Genomic DNA, 22,218 nt, shown 5'->3' on the forward strand with positions numbered 1-22,218 from the left:
CAATAAGGATTCGTCAAGTTTGGACTAAAATTATATTTCGAAAACTAAGAAAAGAAAAATGAATTTTTTTTATTTAATTCTTTATAAATAAAATTTGCCACTTTGGCATGAAAGACAAGAAAACGAAAAGTTTGAATATGCTAAGAAACTTTAGAACATTTTTAGCCGGGCTAAATTGCTTCATAAACTTCAAGGAAAACAATTTAGTTTTAAAGCAAAAAACTTTGCTGAGAACTCATTAATTTGGCGGATTTGTTTAATTTGAAAAGCGAAGACAGACAAACCACTAGAGTCGGGTCTAGGGCTTGAGGTTCTGACAAGGTTTTATATCTGAATATAAAATTTAGATGGGTATCTAGTTGACATCAGAACCCATCCTATGCCATCTGCATATCCGTCCGAACAATCCACTGCTCCTGGTAAGCTGCACAGCTGTGCGGACGGTTTAGTAGTGTAGCTCACACTTGCATGTTTTATCCTCAGTCTTTATCAATAGTGGAGTAACCAAGAACAAGAGCAGGAATACTTAACATTTAAAACTCAGTCTGACAATTTTTGCCAAAGAGCTGAACACTAGCCTCAATCCTTTTATATTGATATTTCAAACAATAAATTCTGTTATCTCTAATATTTATGTTTGGATTTTTCATGGTTTTTTGAAGAAAAAATTTATCTAATTTGTGGCTGTATGTGTATAGGAAGAAACTGTATTCCCGCGCCTGCAACCAGGAAACTTCTAGCTAACACCGGTAACATTCCATACACGTTCATTGATTAAATCATAACCAATCATTGATCAGGCATTCATCAGCTCAACTGTGGACCCTGTTTAGATTGTATTGAGTTAAACCTGAACATTACACCGTTCAAAGGAATGCCGCCCCTTCAGAGTATTGATAGTAAGAAAATTGACATATCTTAACTCAAGACTGGAGGAAACTCAGAATTAGCCATTTTATTTAGTTTTTTTTTAACGGCATGAATTTTTAACGTGGTGTTTTAGTTTTTATTTTCACGGAAATCCGCAATTTTTTTATTGTAACGATTTCGACAGCAGTGTTCTTTATTTTCTATGTCACTGATATGTCAATCTTTCCAATATTATCAATATTTAATATTCATATTTTCCAAATCAATACACCGATGTATGAAATGTTACGGAGTGTGTTGCGGATTTTTCTCAAACTAGTTTGTTTTTGCTTGCTTCACTTTTGGAATGTTTTTTTTATTTTTTTTATTTTTGTTTTGTTTTGATTTTAGACATCAAAGAGAACAGTTTTGGAGCAAAGTTGTTCTCTATTGACGTTATAACTGGTTCTACTGTTATACCGGTTATACCGCATGTACAAGGTAATATTTAAACACTATGTACGGGTGTACGTCACTGTACATATGTACACGTACATAATATAGGGACCGCGACGTAATTTCAAGTGAACCTCTATCTAACAAGTTGCATATACGATTCCCGATGGAAGCATTTAAACATTTGTCTACGTGAAAAATGATGTAGTTACAGGGGCGTACGAGAGCATTTAAACCCCCTTTTTTGAAAAAATATTGATACTTTTTAAACTATTCGATCATAAACACACTTCAAGTGTTAATAAATTATTTATGTAATTTTCTTAAGTAGACTCATCAGACACTTCCTCTTAATACTGTGGTGTAAGCTTCTACTTGATCAGACTAAGCTTTGAAGGGTATTGATGTCAATCAGAATATATTTTATTTCTTTTCTTAATATTTTAGTTTGGGTGAGTGCAATGTAATGCGATGTAGAATGTAGATTGTCTGTGGAAGGGAAATGCAAGAGATGTAATATTAAAAGAGCCCTCCCCCCCCCATTGGTGCCCTCCCTCATACGCCCCTGTGAAGTTATCACTGATTTTCTTTCTAAACATTGATTACCTTCCATTGCAATGGACTGAAAATTAAGGAATTAATCAGAGAGTTTAGGAAGGAAACAGAAACAGAAACACGACGATATCTTCCTCATTATTTATCTGATAAATGAGTAAAGTGAACAGGCATGTCAATCTTTCAATGCTAGTCACTTGAAATTACATATAAAGTTCCTCAATCAATCAATCAACATCCAGTTTATAACATGCCACTTTAAACCTTGATCTAAGAACACATGTTTCTACAAAATGTGACGTCCAAAATGCAAAACGTCTCTTCCGTTAACTTTGTTTATGACATATGGCATTAATAATTCCTTTTAAAGAAGAACGTCATTGAACTGTATTCCGAGTCTCCGACATTAACCTTATCTTGTGTTTTCTGTAAAGTGTAAAGTGTTCACATGTACAATGTACATGCTTGTACATATCGTTTTAATATATTGTTGTAGAATAAAAGTACTAATTCCTTTAATTACTGTAATATGACTAGACAATAAACCTGTCAATATGTGTTACTATTACCTATTATAAACCTCTATATTGTAGGAACCTTAATATGCACTTTTAACCATTGCAATATAAATGTATTTCAAGCTTTATTCAACTTTATTTTGTTCTTTTAATAATACTTATTATTTTTTTTTAACGGTTGATTATTTGCATGTGCTTTTTACATGTTTCAATGTATTGAGTTTTATAAATTTGTGTATTGACTTTCTAGAAGTTTTATAAACTTTTCAGTTTTCAAATCAATCAAACCCCTTTATTAAATCAAAAGTTGACAACATCATTTTCTTAAATTATGTTGGTAGTTTAGAAATATTTACAATTTTTGACATTTGGTTCAGCAATTCAGACGGACTAATGGGGTGTTTAGTAGCATGGGGGGGGGGGGTTGTAGGACAGAGATTTCAAATTTTTGAAAGATTAGTTTTAGAAATATTCTTAATTTGTCAAAACTTGCAAACAACAATACAAACAACCAAAAAGATGTTCTTTAATTATATTACAGCATGATTTTTTTTTCTTTGTAAATGAAAGACAAAACTGATCAGACACTAAGTTTATGTAATAGATGAATATTATTTACTAGATGAATATTATGTACTAGATGAATATTGTGTACTTGATGAATATTGTGTACTAGATGAATATTGTGTACTAGATGAATTTTGTGTACTAGATGAATATTATTTACTAGATGAATATTAAATACTAGATGAATATTATGTACTAGATGAATAATGTGTACTTGATGAATATTGTGTACTAGATGAATTTTGTGTACTAGATGAATATTATGCACTAGATGAATATTATGTACTAGATGAATATTATGTACTAGATGAATATTGTTTACTAGAAGAAAATAATGTACTAGAAGAATATTGTGTATTAGATGAATATTATGTACTAGAATAATATTATGTACGAGATGAATATTATGTACTAGATAAATATTGTGTACTAAATGAATATTGTGTTCTAGATGAATATTGTGTATTAGATGAATATTATGTACTAGATGAATATTATGTACTAGCTGAATATTGTGTAATAGATTAATATTGTGTACTAGATGAATATTATGTACTAGATAATTGTTATTAATGTAAATTATCCTGATTTATTTCACCATGTTTAGATTACCGTGAACTGTAAAACTCTATTTAGATTACCCTAGGTTTTACAAATTGCCATCGGAATTGAAGCATCATATTCATCTTTGGCCCACATATAGTTTTAATCTAATATTTCAATCATTTTTATTAACATTTTCTAGATATTTTTCTTTAATCCCTTTCTGGTGAAATCATTTTAACTTTCTTGCTTTATAATTGGTTTCAATATCTCTTCTTCCCAAGTTTATTTTTGCTTCCAACTGTTGAGGAAACATTCCAGAACTACTTAGGATTTGTCAAAATACTATTCAGCGGTTTCAGGGAATCTAGAAAACTTTTTCATCGACAGAATAACATAGAATGTTGAGCGGGTTTTTTGTTACGCAACAAATACCTTTTCTTTTTTAATTATGGTTTTAAATAAGTTTTTAAAACTTCATTATTGACTTAATGCACTAACTTAAATTTTTGTATTTACTCGTTAACAATATTTAAATTCAATGTTTTTTCTTTCGTTTTATGCAACCTTTTTCAAATTTTCTTTTCATTAAATACAAATTAATTTTTATCATAAAGTGTAAGTGAATCTTTTTAAGCAACATTTTTCAAGATTATCGGGATCGACCCCTTTTTAAAACGGAGAGCCAGACATCTAGATATATAAATAGATTCAAGAAATATATAGACCAGGAACCGCCATATCTGAAGCGTCAAAATCTGTGTACTGCAGTGTGAGGAGATCAGAATAAAGAAATCATGGGCAACGCATCATTTTTGAGGGAAAAGGGCACAAGGGGTGGAATAAGAATAATTTGCTATTGTATTTTCCATATATTGCCCAGAAAGCCAAAAATCATAAGTATTCGCTCTAGCTTGATTTATTAACTTGTTTTTGTTGGACTGTACAATCACATCAGAACTTTAAACCTTTCCCTTCAACTTCTGTGGGGGCACTGGGTTTGTTTACATTCCTCTCAAAGAGTACAGTACACAATTTGCATATATCGGAGTCGGGCGTTCCTGTATACAGTTCCTGTATATAGTTCCTGTATATAGTTCCTTTATATAGTTCCTGTATATAGTTCCTGTTTATAGTTCCTGTATATAGTTCCTGTATATAGTTCCTGTATATAGTTACACTGTTCCCTGAAAAAGACCCCCCCTGATACCCCACTGTTCCCTGAAAAAGAAAATGTATCCTAGAATATTCTCTAGCTGTCCTAATAAAGTGCAAGCCTCTATTATGCACTTGGCATAAAATGGGTTCAGCCATGTTAACCTCAATTATTCAAATTTTATTCCTCTCCTTCCCTTCCAAGTAGTGCTAAATTATAATAATCTAAATTTCAGGGCCATTTAATTTTTTGAATCACCCCTCTCCGATTTAGGATTTTATTCGAGACCCTAAATGTATAATTAGGCGCACAAAAAAAGCAAAATTATTTTAAGGAAAAGTATTCCTCCCTGGAAAATTTATAAACGTTCTCTTTCCTAAGATTAGATAAAGAACATTAAATGAACAATTTCTTGCAAATTGAATTTGAAAAACGTTGAAAAAATTAATGCAGGTTTTTTTAATGGGACGACATTTATGTATTCAGCATTGGCCAGCATTTATCAAAAATATAAATTCGAAAAGTCAAAACCAAAAAAGTGATATATGAAGAAATAATTGAAAAATGGATGTGAATAGAATAAAAATTGGAACATTTCATAATGCAGAATTAGAAAGTATTGAAAGGATCGAAATAAAAAGAAAAGCTTTTTATTTTATTTCTAGAATTTATTACTTATTTAAACACACTTAATTCCTTGGTTAAATCATAAAAGAATGTTAATCCACGTTTATTGTGATGAAATGGGTTGGAAGGAAAAAAATTCTTTTTTCTAAATTAATTTAACGAGATAGAAATAGTTGAACTAACAACAGCTGGTTTAACTACTTCTTACTTTCTATAAAAACCACACTCTGGAAATCTGGATCTACGCGAAGAAGCTAATTTAATATTTTTCCAGCTTTCTTATTTATGTTTATGTTTATGTTTATCGATTGTAAAGATTGGGAAAATATAAAACTGAATTGAATTGGAAACAAGCTCGGGAAATATTAAGTAAAACATCTAGGAATGTAAAATATTCAATTGACGCATAAAAACCGCGGTATTTTATATTATTGTATTTCTTTTTAAGATCGAAACCTGCAAAATTTGTAATTATATATAAATTGTATTTCCAACGCTTAAAAGAACAGTTTTGAGGCAGTAGGGTTATTTTCTGACCATATTATTAAATAAGAATCGGGGGGGGGGGGGGGGGGGAATAACCCGTTCTTCCAGGGCGAGATGCATTCGGTTTCTGCTATTAGAATTCAATCACGTGTTGGTTATATTTTTTTTAATGAAAATGCGTAGGCCGACAAAAAAGTATAATAAATAAAATGCAAAATAAAAATAATGCTTTAATGCTCAAATTGTCCTGGAAAGTCACAACTTGCCAAGATAAGTACAGAACTCCGTGCTCCGGGCCTACTTAGAGGACTTTTCCTTACTTTATAGGAATATTAACCAATGTACTTCCTGTACTATGTGTACAGGGGTTAAAAATACAGTGTAGTGGCATGTGAAACTCTGTATAGATTACCATGAACTGTGAAACTCTGTATAGATCCGTGAACAGTGAAACTCTGTTTAGATTACCGTGAACAGTGAAACTCTGTTTTGATTACCGTAAACTGTAACACTTTGTTTAGATTACCGTGAACTGTGAACCCCTGTTTAGATTACCGTTAACTGTAAAACTCTGTTTTAGATTACCGTGAACTGTAACACTTTGTTTAGATTACCGTGAACTGTAAAAATTTGTTTAGATTACCGTGAACTGTAAAGCTCTGTTTAGATTACCGTGAATTGTAAAACTCTGTTTAGATTACCGTGAATTGTAAAACTCTGTTTAGATTACCGTGAACTGTAAACCTCTGTTTAGATTACCGTGAACTGTAAAACTCTGTTTAGATTACCGTGAACTGTAAAACTCTATTTAGATTACCGTGAACTGTAAAACTCTGTTTAGATTACCGTGAACTGTAAAACTCTGTTTAGATTACCGTGAATTGTAAAACTCTGTTTAGATTACCGTGAACTGTAAAACTCTGTTTAGATTACCGTGAACTGTAAAACTCTGTTTAGATTACCGTGAACTGTAACACTTTGTTTAGATTACCGTGAACTGTAAAACTTTGTTTAGATTACCGTGAATTGTAAATCTCTGTTTAGATTACCGTGAATTGTAAAGAATATCATTATCGATAGGGTTCAAGGGTTGCTTTTACAGCTAAGGGAATTCCAATTTAATTTTCTGTATCCCCTCTAGGGGAACCTTTTTAATTATACTAATTTTAACCCTGGGGGCTCATACGTTTTCATTAGTTCCAGCCACTCTGTCAGTTTAATAATTTCAACCCAAAAGAGCCCTTTTTTTGTATATTAGTATTCGATTTAGAACCCTTCTTAATGGGACTTTCCGCGTATCTCTATCTGGACAATTTTGAAAATGTCCTTTTTTGTTTCTGCTGTATAAATCTGCAATTGTAAAAAAAACGATCCACAATTTTAAATTGTCAATTTTAAGTTGAAACAGGATATCTTCATTTTTTAAAAATAAAGCTCAAAGGGCACCGTAAAGGATGTTCTTATTGTATGAATGGTCACTTGAAATTACGTATACAGTCCCTTTAATGTCATAAATATTTGTAGTTGGGAGAACCCTGTTGGTCAGGGAAGAGACTCTATTCTCTACTACACTATAGAGAAGAAGGAAGACTCCCAAACTGCAACCTGGGATCTACTCACAGATCATAAAATTGAACCCGAGGAAGCATCTTACCTAAGTAAGTTGGGTTTTAGAAAAAGTTCCAATATACAATTCTGGTAAACTTTGTAATTTAATTGTTTTCGCTACAATGGGAATTAGAAAATAATGGTCTACTTTTTTCATTTATTTAAATCATTTCTGAAAAGCTCTGATTAGAGAATTGACAATTATCTGGTTCACATAGCAGTTTAATTCTGGATATTATATCTAAGGTTGCTTCTCAATTTTGAACCAAAATGATTACAGCTCCAAAAATAATTTGTGATCTAAAATGTCAAAAAATAATATGCGTCAACTGATTTTGAATAGTGGAGGGAACTAACTTGAACCCTGTTTTTTTATCTTCATTTTACTGCCGAATAACTTAAAATTTTTGTTGATGTATTGAAAATAAAGTTTTATGAAAACTCATCTCTCAACTGGAGTAAAAACTAAGGGTTGAATTTTTATTTAATTCATAAGTTTTCCTACTGCCAACATACAGCTGGGCAACATTCTGTTACCGAACAGTTGTTTTTGAGAATTAGCGAATGATTCTGTTAACGGAGCGACTAAAACGTTAACTTCTTGTTCGTAAACGAAGAAAAATAGTCGTTTTTGAAAAAACAAACGGAAAATTCAAAATGTCAAATGAAAACTTTTTAACAAACGGCAAAGTTTTTGCAAAGTTTTTGCCACAAACATAAACAGACTTCACAGTTTGAAATATCAAAGGTCTACGAAATCGGGTTGTAAAGATATAGGGATAAGAAAATCAGAGTTTGTGGCTAAAACTCAATTCCTTTCCTTAATTTGACTGAATCAACCAAAAAATACATTAATTTAAAATACTTTAAACAAACAGTTGAAAAAGTGTGAACGTGGCCAGCCCTAGGGAAACCCCATACTATCCTTAGTACTTAAATAACTTGGTTCTTTTCCCAGCTTTGCATAAAATAACTCTTTATATTACTCAATTCTCTTTGCATAACATTAATCCGTATTACTCCATACTCTTTGTTAGAAATAACCTTAAATATTACATTATATATTTATTTGATCCTCTTTGCTTAAATAACTTCATACTTCACACTCTTTGTTGAAGATAACTCTGTCTTACTCCATACTCTCTGTTAATTTCGTGGTATAACTTCATTCTCTTTGTATAGAATTCTGTAAATCATATTAAACTTTATTGATGGGTATAGAAAATTTTTTGTTTTTCGGTTTTTATAAAAAAAAAATAATATAATCAAGCACTTCAGATTGTAACCAGTGTTTTTTTTAGTTAAGAATATGGGAACAGCTAAAGGATATATGTTTCGAGTATTCTCACACTCAGCTACATCGTTCACGCCTAGTGATGAGTTCAAATACCCGATGCCACCAAACATCAAAAAGAGGGCTATAACAGCAGGACTGATAGGTATAATTAAATAATTAATCTTAAAGGGACTGTTTATGTAATTTTAATCGACTCCCCATTTATAAAGTAGCTCGTCCGATTCATTAAGGTTCTCTAAATAACTTTGCTTGAGATATCCATCATCTCTTCGTTAAAAATTAAGAAAAATACATGACTTTTAGGACATATTCTATTGTTCAGGTGGAGTACTGTTTTTCATTGTCGCCATTATAGTGTCTGTTTGTACCGTCAAAATTTGCAATAGGAGAAAACGACGGAAGCAAGAGGAAGGTAAGATTTGCACAATTTATGCAATGGTGTGTATAGAAACCTTGCAGAATATAGAAACTATGCATAGATAGGATTGGGAAGGATAACTTTATGAAAAAGTTTATTAAAGTTTTCCAAGGTTTGAGGTGTAAAAGAAAATCCGTTAAGACTAAACTCAAATTTGTTAAAATTTATTGGTTTAATGTTTGATTTTATAGCGCACTGTATGAAGTTTCCCACCATGTGCTTTGCTGAAATAATGCAAAAACTATGCAGCAAAGTTTTACCCATCAAAGTATTAAAGTTTTGCATGAAGACTTTCTTATGTAATTATAATCATACTTTTCTATCATTTTAGTATTTTTAAAAACTTTTAAAAACTTTTCAAGATATTTTAATACGTTGGTACATTAATACCCCTTATGCCTATTCTTTCAATATTGGAGTCTAAATACATATTCATTTTACAAAAAGATTTGTATCGAACCCTGTTTGAAATGACTAAAACAGGATTTATTCAAATTGAAAATTTATCCAATGTATTTTCGAAACTACTTCTTCTGTCATCTAATAACATTCTTAAGATATTTATTTTATAATAAAAATACATTTATTTAATATTTTTAAAATGTTGTTTTTCAGCACTGAAAGAGGCCGCATTGGCTGGCACTGCTGCAGGAACAAGTAAGTTATTTAAAACAATAAAATATTTACATCCGCGTATTATAATCTTTCACTACATGTTTATATCTCAACATATTAATATCCTTATATTGTTATTAATGTAAATTATCCTGATTTATTTCACCAATATTATGTGCATTGTTTATTGATGAAATCCTAAAATATCCTTATATTGTTATTAATGTAAATTATCCTGATTTATTTCACCAATATTATGTGCATTGTTTATTGATGAAATCCTAAAATATCCTTATATTGTTATTAATGTAAATTATCCTGATTTATTTCACCAATATTATGTGCATTGTTTATTGATGAAATCCTAAAATGAAAGTACACCATGATGTGAATTAAACTGGGGGGGTCTAGACAATATAAATTTACCATGTCAAATTAAGTTGTATAGTGTAAAATTTCATAAATCTATATATATGCAGACTTTAAAGAGACAAAACTAAAAAACCATTTGTGTACTAAAAGAAATTTAGAGATGCTATTTTCCGGATACCGTTTAAACCCAGGTTCAGTTGAAATTGTACGCCAATTGTACCGATGCGGCCTTCACTTACATGGGAAACTGTACTGTATCTACTTTTGTACTGCCATAGTCCTTACTTACACGTGTAATTGTACTGTATCCACTTCTTGTACCGGTACGGCTTTTACTTACACGTGAAATTGTACCGTATCCACTTCTTGTACCAGTACGGCCATTTCTTAAACGTAAAATTGTACTGTATCTACCTCTTGTACCGGTGCGGCCTTTACTTACACGGGAAATTGAACTGTATCCGCTTCTTGTACGGCCAAAGTCTTTTCTTACACATGAAATTGTTCCTTATCCAGTTCTTGTACCGGTACGGCCTTTTCTTACACGTGAAATTGTCCCATATCCCCTTCTTGTACCGGTACGGCTTTTTCCTACACGTGAAATTGTACCGTATCCACTTCTTGTACCGGTACGGCTTTTTCCTACACGGGAAATTGTACCGTATCCACTTCTTGTACCAAGGTAGCATTTACACGTGAAATTGTACCATGTTGTATTTTAATTTTACCATCATGATATATGTAGTTGTATTGTCCTATACTAGTTTAATGTGCATGTGGGTTGATAAGTTTTATTAATAAATATATTGTTTAAATTTGTACCATCTTAGTTAAAATCTTGTTAAAATGTAGAGGCTCAAGATTCTGTAAAATGATATTATTTATTTTAATAACATATTAACAATGTAAGGATATCAAAATATTTTTCTAAATGGTGAAAACAAATCTCTAAATTTTGTCTTTGTGTCTCTCAAAATTTGTATTCTAAAAATCAATCATTCCCATATTGAAAACATGAAAAAGTTAATATCCAGTGTCTGCATCCTGTATCCTGTATTCTGTATCCTGTATCCTGTATCCTGTATCCTGTATCCTGTATTCTGTATCCTGTATCCTGTATCCTGTATCCTGTATCCTGTATCCTGTATTCTGTATCCTGTATCCTGTATCCTGTATCCAGTATCCTGTATCCTGTAAACATGAAAAAGTTAATATCCAGTGTCTGCATCCTGTATCCTGTATTCTGTATCCTGTATCCTGTATCCTGTATCCTGTATCTTGTATCCTGTATCCTGTATTCTGTATCCTGTATCCTGTATCCTGTATCCTGTATCCTGTATCCTGTATCCTGTATCCTTTATCCTGTATCCTGTATCCTGTATCCTGTATCCTGTATCCTGTATCCTGTATCCTGTATCCTGTATCCTGTATCCTGTATCCTGTATCCTCTATCCTGAATCCTCACTCCTGACCTAAATATAGTATACAATATATATAAATATATAGTTCTGGGTTAAGTATTCTGTAAAGGAACTGAGCCAACAGCTTCACTTGAAGAAAAGATGATGATAATCATCTGAGCAAATTTGATAAACCTTTAGGAATATGATAAACCTCTAGGAATATGATAAACCTCTAGGAATATGATAAACCTCTAGGAATATGATAAACCTCTAGGAATATGATAAACCTCTAGGAATATGATAAACCTCTAGGTATACGATAAACCTCTAGGAATATGATGATCCTCTAGGTATATGATAAACCTCTAGGTATATGATAAACCTCTAGGTATATGATCCTCTAGAAATATGATAAACCTCTAGGTATACGATAAACCTCTAGGAATATTATGATCCTCTTTAGGTATATGATAAACCTCTAGGTATATGATAAACCTCTAGGAATATGATAAACCTCTTGGAATATGATAAACCTCTAGGGATATGATAACATAGATGTCTATATCCACCCCTGGGTTTCTTGGCCGGATATTAAGATAAAAATGGGGATTGCCAAAACTTCATCAATTTTGATTTTAACATCCTTCATGGGTAGGTGGGTCTAGTCCTACCCAGAGATACTATGGAGAGATTAAAATCAAAATTTGTAATCAAATTAAAATTGTAAATAATTTTTTATTTAATGCAATCCAGGATGAAGGGTAAGTTGTGATTTTAAGCTATTTTTTTTTGAAAATTTAATATTTACTCAGTTTTTTATTCGATTTTTAAGGAAATCTGATAGAATTAAATGGTCTTCAAATATATAATGATTTGGTTTGGAATAAATGAGATGACTAGAGGGGGTTTGAACGAGTGGATGGAGTTAAAAATAAGATAGACCTAAATGAGTAATTCAATGGATTTGATATTTCATACTAAAACTAGAAAATTGATCTATCTAAAACTAGAAAATTGATCTATCTAAAGCTAGAAAATTGATCTTTCTAAAACTAGAAAATTGATCTATGTAAAACTAGAAAATCTAAAACTAGAAAATTGATCTATCTAAAACTAGAAAATTGATCTATCTAAAGCTAGAAAATTGATCTTTCTAAAACTAGAAAATTGATCTATGTAAAACTAGAAAATTTATCTATCTACATCTAGATATTAATCTTTCTAAAACTAGAAAATTGATTATCTAAAACCAGAAAATTGATATATCTAAAACCAGAAAATTGATCTTTCTAAAACTAGATAATTGATCTATCTAAAACTAGATAAATGATCTATCTATAACTAGATAATTGATCTATTTATAACTGAATAATTGATCTATCTACATCTAGATATTTTATCTTTCTTAAACTAGTTAATTGATCTATCTAAAACTAGTTAATTGATCTTTCTAAAACTAGATAATTGACCTATCTAAAACTAGTTAATTGATCCATCTAAAACTGTACAATTGATCTATCTAAAACTAGATAATTGATCTATCTATATCTAGATAATTAATCTATCTAAAACTAGTTAATTTATCTATCTACATTCAAATAATTGATCTATCAGAAACAATTGTTTCAAATATCACAAGGCTGCAAAATCAGGTTGGAGAGATACACGAATTAGTATGTAAAAAGTGTTTAGTTCTATTGATGCAGTATGTAAAAAGTGTTTAGTTCTATTGATGCAGTATGTAAAAAGTGTTTAGTTCTATTGATTCAGTATGTAAAAAGTGTTTAGTTCTATTGATGCATGGATAGAAATAAATATATTTTAAGCAAAACTAAGAAGTTTTAAAACTTATTTTCCAGTTGTAAAGATTTTAAACATCTCACTGAGATAAATGATAAATGTACTTCCGGCTTCTTTTAGACAAACGTAAACAATGTTTTTCTTTTTCCCCTTTCTTTTGGTGCTCTAGTCTTTTTTACTGTTTTCGCTCATCTTGCTGGTTTAGATATTATTGCTGTTTTAGCTCATCTTGGTGGTTCAGATACTATTGCTGTTTTAACTCATCTTGGTGGTTCAGATATTATTGCTGTTTTAGCTCATCTTGGTGGTTCAGATATTATTGCTGTTTTAACTCATCTTGCTGGTTAGGATATTATTGCTGTTTTAACTCATCTTGGTGGTTAGGATATTATTGCTGCTTTAGCTCTTCTTGCTGGTTTAGATATTATTGCTTTTTTAACTCATCTTGGTGGTTCAGATATTATTACTGTTTTAGCTCATCTTGCTGGTTCAGATATTATTACTGTTTTAGCACATCTTGGTGGTTCAGATATTATTACTGTTTTAACTCATCTTGGTGGTTCAGATATTATTACTGTCTTAACTCATCTTGCTGGTTAGGATATTATTGCTGCTTTAGCTCATCTTGGTGGTTTAGATATTATTACTGTCTTAACTCATCTTGCTGGTTAGGATATTATTGCTGCTTTAGCTCATCTTGGTGGTTTAGATATTATTACTGTCTTAACTCATCTTGCTGGTTAGGATATTATTGCTGCTTTAGCTCATCTTGGTGGTTTAGATATTATTGCTGTTTTAACTCATCTTGGTGGTTCAGATATTATTACTGTTTTAGCTCATCCTGCTGGTTCAGATATTATTACTGTTTTAGCTGTTTTAATTCTTTTTGCCCCTTAAAGTCCCTGAATCTCCTAAACTGTTACTTACAAGTTCTAAATCTCCTTATAATTCCCTGAAAGCCCCTGAAACTCCTAAAATAAACCCTCAAACCCCTAAATCCTCTAAATAATTCCTGAATCTATGAATCTCCTAAATTATTCCTTGCGAGTCCCTGAAAGTCCTAAATATCATAATTGATACCCCCAAAGTCCCTGAATCACATAAATAAGTCCCTGAAACTCCCAAATATCTCCCCCTTGGTTTAGAATATTCATTTTACGGTTGAATTCCATTATCTGTATTTAGTATAGTGTCCTATAACATTTCTCCACTCAAGTTTAAATATTTAATCGTGCAAGGGGGTTAAAGTATAAATAATTTATTCATTAAAATACAATTTGATAAACAAAATAAAAATACAGTTTAATGTTTTACTTTTAAGTGAGAAAAAGAATTAAAAACGACCAAAATTTAACTTGTAGATCCCATTATGACCTAACAGTAACAGCAGAATTTGTATTTTCCCGCAGTATTCTTATACAAGACATGCATAGTTGTTATTTGTATACCGTTCCTAAACAGAATATTGCTTCAGCGTCCATTTGTTTTGTCTGGAAAACTTTATTTTGTTGGATTTAATGTGTTTTCTTTTGAACTCCAAGGTTGGAACTGATAAACCACACTCACTTTTTACACTTTTTAAACTTTCCAATACGATCCTTCTATTCACTGTATTCTTGTATCTTAGATCTTGTATCCTGGATCTTGTATCCTGGATCTTGTATCCTGGATCATGCATCCTGGATTTTGTATCCTTGATCTTGTATCCTGGATCTTGTATTCTGGATCTTGTATCCTGGATCTTGTATCCTGGATCTTGTATCCTGGATCTTGTATCCTGGATTTTGTATCCTTGATCTTGTATCCTGGATCTTGTATCCTGGATCTTGTATCCTGGATCTTGTATCCTGGATTTTATATAATGTACCTTGTATCCTAAATCTCTTATCTTGTATCCTGAATCAAGAATGCTTCATCCAGATTTTTCTGTAAAAAGTTTGCACAAAAGATCTATTATTTCCATTCTTATCTCCATCCATTTTGCCTCGGTTTCTCTAGAGTTTTGTCAAAAAAAACTTTATTAGATTACATTTTATACTTTTATGTTATAGAGCTCTCATTTTTTATAGCTTAGTTCTGGTTGGTATAGATTCTTACTGGAATATGTTCCCAAATAATATCAAATTCCCCTTTTACAGGATTTATTTTAAACAAAACTCTTCTCCCTCAAATACTTCTGAATTTAGCTTTTTAAGATTTTGACAATTTAACATAAATAAGATTTGGTGAAATATTTACTTTTCTTAAAGATCTATTTGAAAATATTTTCTCCAAAGATTGAATTTATTTTATTCTTATTCCAGTTTGTTCTATTTCTTGCACAAATACAATTGCAGGTTTTTTGTCCTCGATCTATTATTTCCGGTCCCATTGTTAGGGGGCAAAATTCTCAGTCAACAAGAGCACAGTACAGTTAGAAACTTTAAAATCTTTAAACTTACCAAACCTCCTATCTTAAGCAATACTCATACCAAACCCCCAACCTCAAGCAATACTCATACTAAACTAGCACCAGCCTCAAGCAGTACTATAACTAAACTAGCACCAGCCTCAAGCAATAATCATACTAAACTAGCTTACAACCTTAAGCAATATTCTTACCAAACCTCCAACCTCAAGCAATAATCGTACTAAACTAGCACCAGCCTCAAGCAATACTATAACTAAACTAGCACCAGCCTCAAGCAATACTCATACTAAACTAGCTTCAACTTTAAGCAATACTCATACTGAACTAGCTTCAATTTCTAGCAATAATCATACCAAACTAGCTTCAACTTCAAGCAATACTCATACTAAACTAGCACCAGCCTCAAGCAATGCTCATACTAAACTAGCACCAGCCTCAAGCAATACTCATACTAAACTAGCACCAGCCTCAAGAAATACTCATACCAAACTAGCTTCAACTTCAAGCAATACTCATACTAAACTAGCACAAACCTCAAGCAATGCTCATACTAAACTAGCACCAGCCTCAAGCAATACAATAACTAAACTAGCATTAGCCTCAAGCAATACTCATACTAAACTAGCACCAGCCTCAAGCAATACTCATACCAAACCCCCAACCTCAAGCAATGCTCGTACTAAACTAGCACCAGCCTCAAGCAATACTATAACTAAACTAGCACCAGCCTCAAGCAATACTCATACTAAACTAGCTTACAACCTTAAGCAATACTCATACCAAAATAGCTTCAACTTCTAGCAATACTCACACCAAACTAGCTCCAGCCTCAAGCAATACTCATACTAAACTAGCACCAGCCTCAAGCAATACTATAACCAAACTAGCACCAGCCTCAAGCAATACACATATCAAACTAGCTTACAACCTTAAGCAATACTCATACCAAACCCCCAACCTCAAGCAATACTCATACTAAACTAGCACCAGCCTCAAGCAATACTCATACCAAACTAGCTTCAACTTCAAGCAATACTCATACCAAACTAACTCCAGCCTCAAGCAATACTCATACCAAACTAGCTTACAACCTTAAACAATACTCATTCCAAACTAGCTCCAACTTCAAGCAATAATCATACAAAACTAGCACTAACCTCAAGCAATACCAAACTTGCTCCCATCCTCAAGAAAAACAAGCTTCAAACTCAAGCAATACTCATACCAAACTAGCTCACAACTTTGAGCAATGCTCATATCAAACTTTCTCCAAACCTTAAGCAATAATCGTACCAAGCTCCCAATCTTAAAGAACAAAGGAACTGTCTTCTTGCCACACAATCTGATTCTTGTATCTTTAGAACCTGTTGTCATAGACCTTTAATACTATCTATGTGTATATATTATATATGTTATATGCTAGATTAGATAAGTTTTAAATAGCAAAGGTTTACACCATCAGGCTGCAAAGATATCGGGATTTCAAAATTTCAGTTTAATCAACAAACTCCCAGCCTAAAACAATTTATACTATAAATTAGAAGTTAATCTAAGACGAAAACTAAAATATTAAATGTATCAATATAAAACAAAAAAAATTTGCTTATGAAAAAAAATTATTCTTTTTTACCTCAACCTATTTACCCCTGCAGGGTTCTTATATTCTCAGCCCCTCTCTATCATAGATTTACTTAAAGGAACTGAACGCTTGCAGCAAACTCTTATTCTCTTAATCTTAAATCTTTGCAACCTGAGTTGAAGACCTTTGATATTCAAACTACGAATTCTGTTAGATCAAATAAACCAAATTTGTAATATCGGATTGCAAAGAAAATTTGAAGCAAATTATTTGCTTTTTTTAAATTTGTTTAAATTTATAACATTTCATATTTAAATTCTCTAGTTCCTTTCTTCTTAGTATATACTAAAGTATTGAATATACGCTGTTGAATTGAAACCATTGAAAAACAGTTTTTCCGTAAAAATTATACCAGAACTAAAAATTGCGAATTTTCTGATTACAATTTTGCAAATTTTCTGAGATTCTGGGATTCAATCTTTTTTTAAATTTTAGATTTCGACAAAAACAACAATTTATTTACACAATTTTGTTTTCTGAACTTTTGATTTTGAGAGAAAAAAGCTTCGCGAATTGTTTTTGGGGCCATTGAAGTGCCAAAAAAAAATTACAAATTTTCAAAAAATATTAAAAAACACAAAACAGGAGAGTTGCACTAAAAAAGGTACAAATCACACTTTTTTTTGACTCACCCTATGTAAACATAAATCCTGGGGGATAATTTATGTTTGATGCTGAATTTTGTGAGGGTGTGTAAAGGATGAAAGGAGGTCACCAACATCTTTATACTCAGAACATTATCTCCATTTAATATCCTCAGAGTAGGGTTCAAGGAGGGCATTATAGAAACCTCTTTCATTGGAATTATATTCGGCCTGGGGAATTTGTAAAGGGGGATTTAAGCTTGTCTCCTGGGGGTTATTCTAACAGATTTCCTTATATTTAGATTTTGTTTCAACTTTGAAAGGCATAGATTTAATCTTAAAGTTGATAATCAGAGTTAGTTCAAACTAATTCCTTCTTTCCTTTCAGACTTCAACAAGGCAGAGTTTCAACTGTAGGAGCTACCGCAGTTAAACATGGTCTTATATCCATGTTCGATTGTGTCACTGACTGTGTGCTTACAGTGGAGAATGGGTTGGCGGGAAATGTACAGAAAACTGATTCCAAGGACAAAACAGACGGTGAGAAACGTAAACAAAAACCCAGATATTCAATTCGTCTGGAGTATAGTGCTCCTGGGACTAACCGTCTCAATAGAACGAATTCAGTTTGTGATGAAGGAGGCTTTGATCTCAAGTTACCTCCAAATAGATTTAGAACAAGAAGTATTGCAATAGTGGCAGGTTACAGTCCGGAGAGGGTTTATAGTAATATGCCACCCGGAGCATTTGTGGTTGAGAGTGGGGTTTATAAAGTGGGAGCGGATCGGGATTATGTAAAATCTGAACCAATCTATTGGAAACAAGTTGTTTATGGTTCCAGGGCTGGAAGTGATGGGTCTGGGACGTATCCTAGGACTGGAGCTAATGTTCAGGTTCTTCATGGACCTAGACTAGTTGCTAATCCAGATCTAGAACTACAAGGTGGACCCTCTCTAAGAGCTAGTTCACCCTTGGACCAGGGCAAACCTTTAGTAAACTGGTTAAGTCCTTTGAACAATTATAGTGATATTAGTTCCGTTCCTCATCCTAGCTCTGCAGAGAGAAGCTTCCCTTCAACCCTGCTCACTAACCCTCTCTCCAGTATCTCCAGTCCTAACTTCTCCCTGGAGCAGGGTAGCTCCAGGTCAAGAGGTAGGATAGGATCCTCTCTTCACACAATACCTGAGGATTCAAGACTCAGTGTAACCGCAGATATTCATCACAGCGGTCAGTACTCTAACCTGTCCGAGTATACTACTGGAGAAACTCCTAGATCTAGTCATATCAGTTATAGAAGTTCTAATTTAGACCTGGGCTCTCATCCCTTCGGGGAATGGTCTCTTGCAAGAGATATTTCCTTCCCTGGACATCAGATTGGACTAAATTACAATTATCTGTATACATCAGACTATCTGAACTATAATTATCCTGCTCCTGTCCACCGAGCTATATCCCCTTCAACCCAATATCCTGCATCTCATATTCAACCCCCGAAAATCCCAGATATCCGGGTGGGCCAGGTTGATCCCATGGAGTTTGACATTTATCAAAGAATTGCCAAGTTAGACCCTGAGAATACTAATTCAGGTGAGAATATTCGTCCTCTCGCAACCTCTAGTCCTCCAGGGAAACGAAAACGAGAGGATGAAAGCTCCGAGGATGAGAAGAATAATCCTAGATATCCGGCCCCCCCAGACACCCGGATTACCGGACAAAGCCGGGCTGGTCCCCAGGCTCCATATCAAAGACGGGTATCAAGATCCAGCCAAAGACTGCGGGACCGGGAATCCAGGTTGCAAACACTACGTGAGCTGAGTGAGAATGAGACAAGTAGTAAAGGAGATGATGAGAGGAGGGAGTATGACCTGGTGAGTGTAGTGAGTGAAGGATTGGATGCAGAGGTAACAGCGATTACATCTTCCTCTTCTCCGGAGAGTTCTGGTACCAACACTCTCCAGCAGGAACGTGCCTCTAGCTCCAGTGGTATTGCGAGTAAAAATACGTCTTCCTCTCAGAACCAAACCTCATCTTCTCATTCCACATCAGGGTCTCTATCCATACAACAAACTTCTCTCAATCAATCTTCCTACCTAGAACTTTCAAAAAGAGCCATTCTAGAAGACAAGGAACTTGATTCAGATAAAATGCCCTTCTATGAGAACTGGCCACCCCGACCCTATCAATTTGGTCCATCAGTCAAGTTGAAACCTCCTGAGTATATAACCTACGATATTGATGAAGTATCCCTCTCCTCCCATCCTACATCTGGAATACCTCCTCTCACACCACACTCAGGCAAATATTATGCCCGGGCAGGATACACAGTTACGGGATCTTCTCCAAATACGAGCAGTGAAGGCCCACCCTCTAGAAGCTCCCGCCCTAATTCTTCCCAGTCCGCTCCTTTAGACCGGTCCGTTGACCGGCACTATGAGTGGGACTCGGTCACGACTGATGATAGTAAACTAGCCCCGCTGCCGGTAGAATGGACTATTCGCCGATCCCCGCACTACAACCCACGCAGGGACCGGGACATCGGACCTATGGTTCAGAACAATCGTGATAGAGTATTCTCCGACTCGGAGATCTACTCCAATGTTTTCCCTAGGAGACGTCTGCAAATAGATGTTGACGCCCGGGTTCGGGCAATGAAGAAAGAGTTTAATGAATACAGAAAGACTCTGAACTCTTCTCCACTAGATCCAGACCGACTGGAAAGTTTAATATAATGTAATAACTAGAATTTTTACCAGTATTTATCCTATATAAGTGCTGTAGTGCAATGACACCTGTTGGTGTACTAGCACATGTACAGTCTGTAAATTGTGTCTCAGCGTTCTCAGCTGGAAAAACCAAGTTCGTTCTCACGAGTAGTATGATTGAGAAAACAGATCTAAAATCCCTTAAATAGACTAATATCTATCCAATATATCTTCAAGTTCTTGTAGAATCAACAATTCTCTAATATTTTCTGTTTAAATTTCTCAAGTATTTTGTGATAAAACATTCTGATACATTTCGATATTGCTCTGCCACTAGCGGATTTTGTACTCACAAAGATCTCATTAATGCACAAAAATACAAAATTATTTCTTTGTCAGAACATCATGATTTCTTATACACTTAATTTTTACTTCAACAACAACGTGCCGAATTTTACGTCAGTTACTTACTGTTTTATATTCCGTTTTGTAAACATTATATTTTACTTTCCACTTTGTATCCAGTATCCACCATTGCATTTTATGAAGAAAAATGTTGTGTCAATTCTATTCAACTTGTTCAGATATCTTAATTAGATATTAGACTTTTTCATGGGATTATTCTGTTTTGAGAATGGGAAACCGTTTTTAGCACTTTATTGGCAAAAATTGCAATTTTTAATTTTTTTCCAATCCGTTTTCTTTCTGATCTCACTTAAATTGGTCACAAAGATCAAACTGAAACACTTTCAACTGTGTTCTGTTAGTCCTGTTAAGTTTTAACCGTATTTAAGATTATAATTGGATGGAGTATAAAATATTTTTTTAAATTTCGAATATATGATGTAGTTGGTTAATGCTCTACCGAATGGTGCATATAAGAACAATGTTGATAAATCTTTGAGTGTGAATAATACTCAACTCAATGTAAGTGAATTAAATTGGACGTAATGTATTTAAATATTATATTGTTGGACCCCCGTGTCTCTGCCCGTTGTTCTCTTGCCTCTAATATTGAAAAAGCAAGCTTTGGTTTTTATAATAATATTCATAGAATATTTCTCGGGCGAAGTAAAAAGATTAAATTTCTTGAAATATTTTGGATCTCCGGGAACCAGTGTACCCTGTATTTCAGGCTTGGGGGAACAGAATAGAACCCCTTGTATTACATAAATGGGAAACCCGAGCTGGAAACTTTAGAAAGGAATATCCTTAATCCCAATTAGATAATTAATCTGGAGATTAATAACAAGAGGAGAACAAGCCTTATTTAATCTGGAGATTATGAAAAATTTCTCAGCTCCGTATGATATTGGAAGGAGATTGAAATATTTGAAATTTAAACTTTTCTCCAATTTGTCGGAAATGGATTCTATCCTTAAACACCAGAACCAGTAATCCTATCTTCATATTAAGCCATTAAAAATAATCCCTCTTCCCTTAATAGTAAACTTTTTTCATCTTACCCGGCCTCCATAGATTTATTTGAATCGTTCACAATTATTTGTTATATACAACTGCCCCCAACTGTGTCCTAGCTTAAGCCCTTTGTGTGTGCACTGTTGCACCCCCTACCAGCCCTCTCTCTAGAAAATATGAATGTTATGAATGCT

At 33.2% G+C, this 22,218-nt stretch overlaps 1 protein-coding gene across 1 annotated transcript in view; it reads left to right on the forward strand.

Moving 5' to 3' along the window:
- Nucleotides 1-20,991, forward strand: part of LOC111699942 (uncharacterized) — a gene marked incomplete in the record, with an annotated part of 52,210 nt that extends 31,219 nt beyond the window's left edge. Inside the window, 13 exon segments of the mRNA XM_023470738.1 lie at nucleotides 348-419; nucleotides 699-749; nucleotides 834-908; nucleotides 1,261-1,350; nucleotides 6,338-6,350; nucleotides 7,255-7,415; nucleotides 8,667-8,804; nucleotides 8,985-9,074; nucleotides 9,696-9,773; nucleotides 13,476-13,613; nucleotides 13,728-13,865; nucleotides 15,910-16,356; nucleotides 18,258-20,991. Of these exon segments, the coding sequence (XP_023326506.1) occupies nucleotides 348-419; nucleotides 699-749; nucleotides 834-908; nucleotides 1,261-1,350; nucleotides 6,338-6,350; nucleotides 7,255-7,415; nucleotides 8,667-8,804; nucleotides 8,985-9,074; nucleotides 9,696-9,773; nucleotides 13,476-13,613; nucleotides 13,728-13,865; nucleotides 15,910-16,356; nucleotides 18,258-20,632 (3,866 nt within the window).
- Nucleotides 20,992-22,218: the final 1,227 nt, after the last annotated feature.

The sequence above is a fragment of the Eurytemora carolleeae genome, unplaced genomic scaffold (genome assembly GCF_000591075.1).
Source record: "Eurytemora carolleeae unplaced genomic scaffold, Eaff_2.0 scaffold384, whole genome shotgun sequence".
NCBI classification, from domain to species: domain Eukaryota; kingdom Metazoa; phylum Arthropoda; class Copepoda; order Calanoida; family Temoridae; genus Eurytemora; species Eurytemora carolleeae.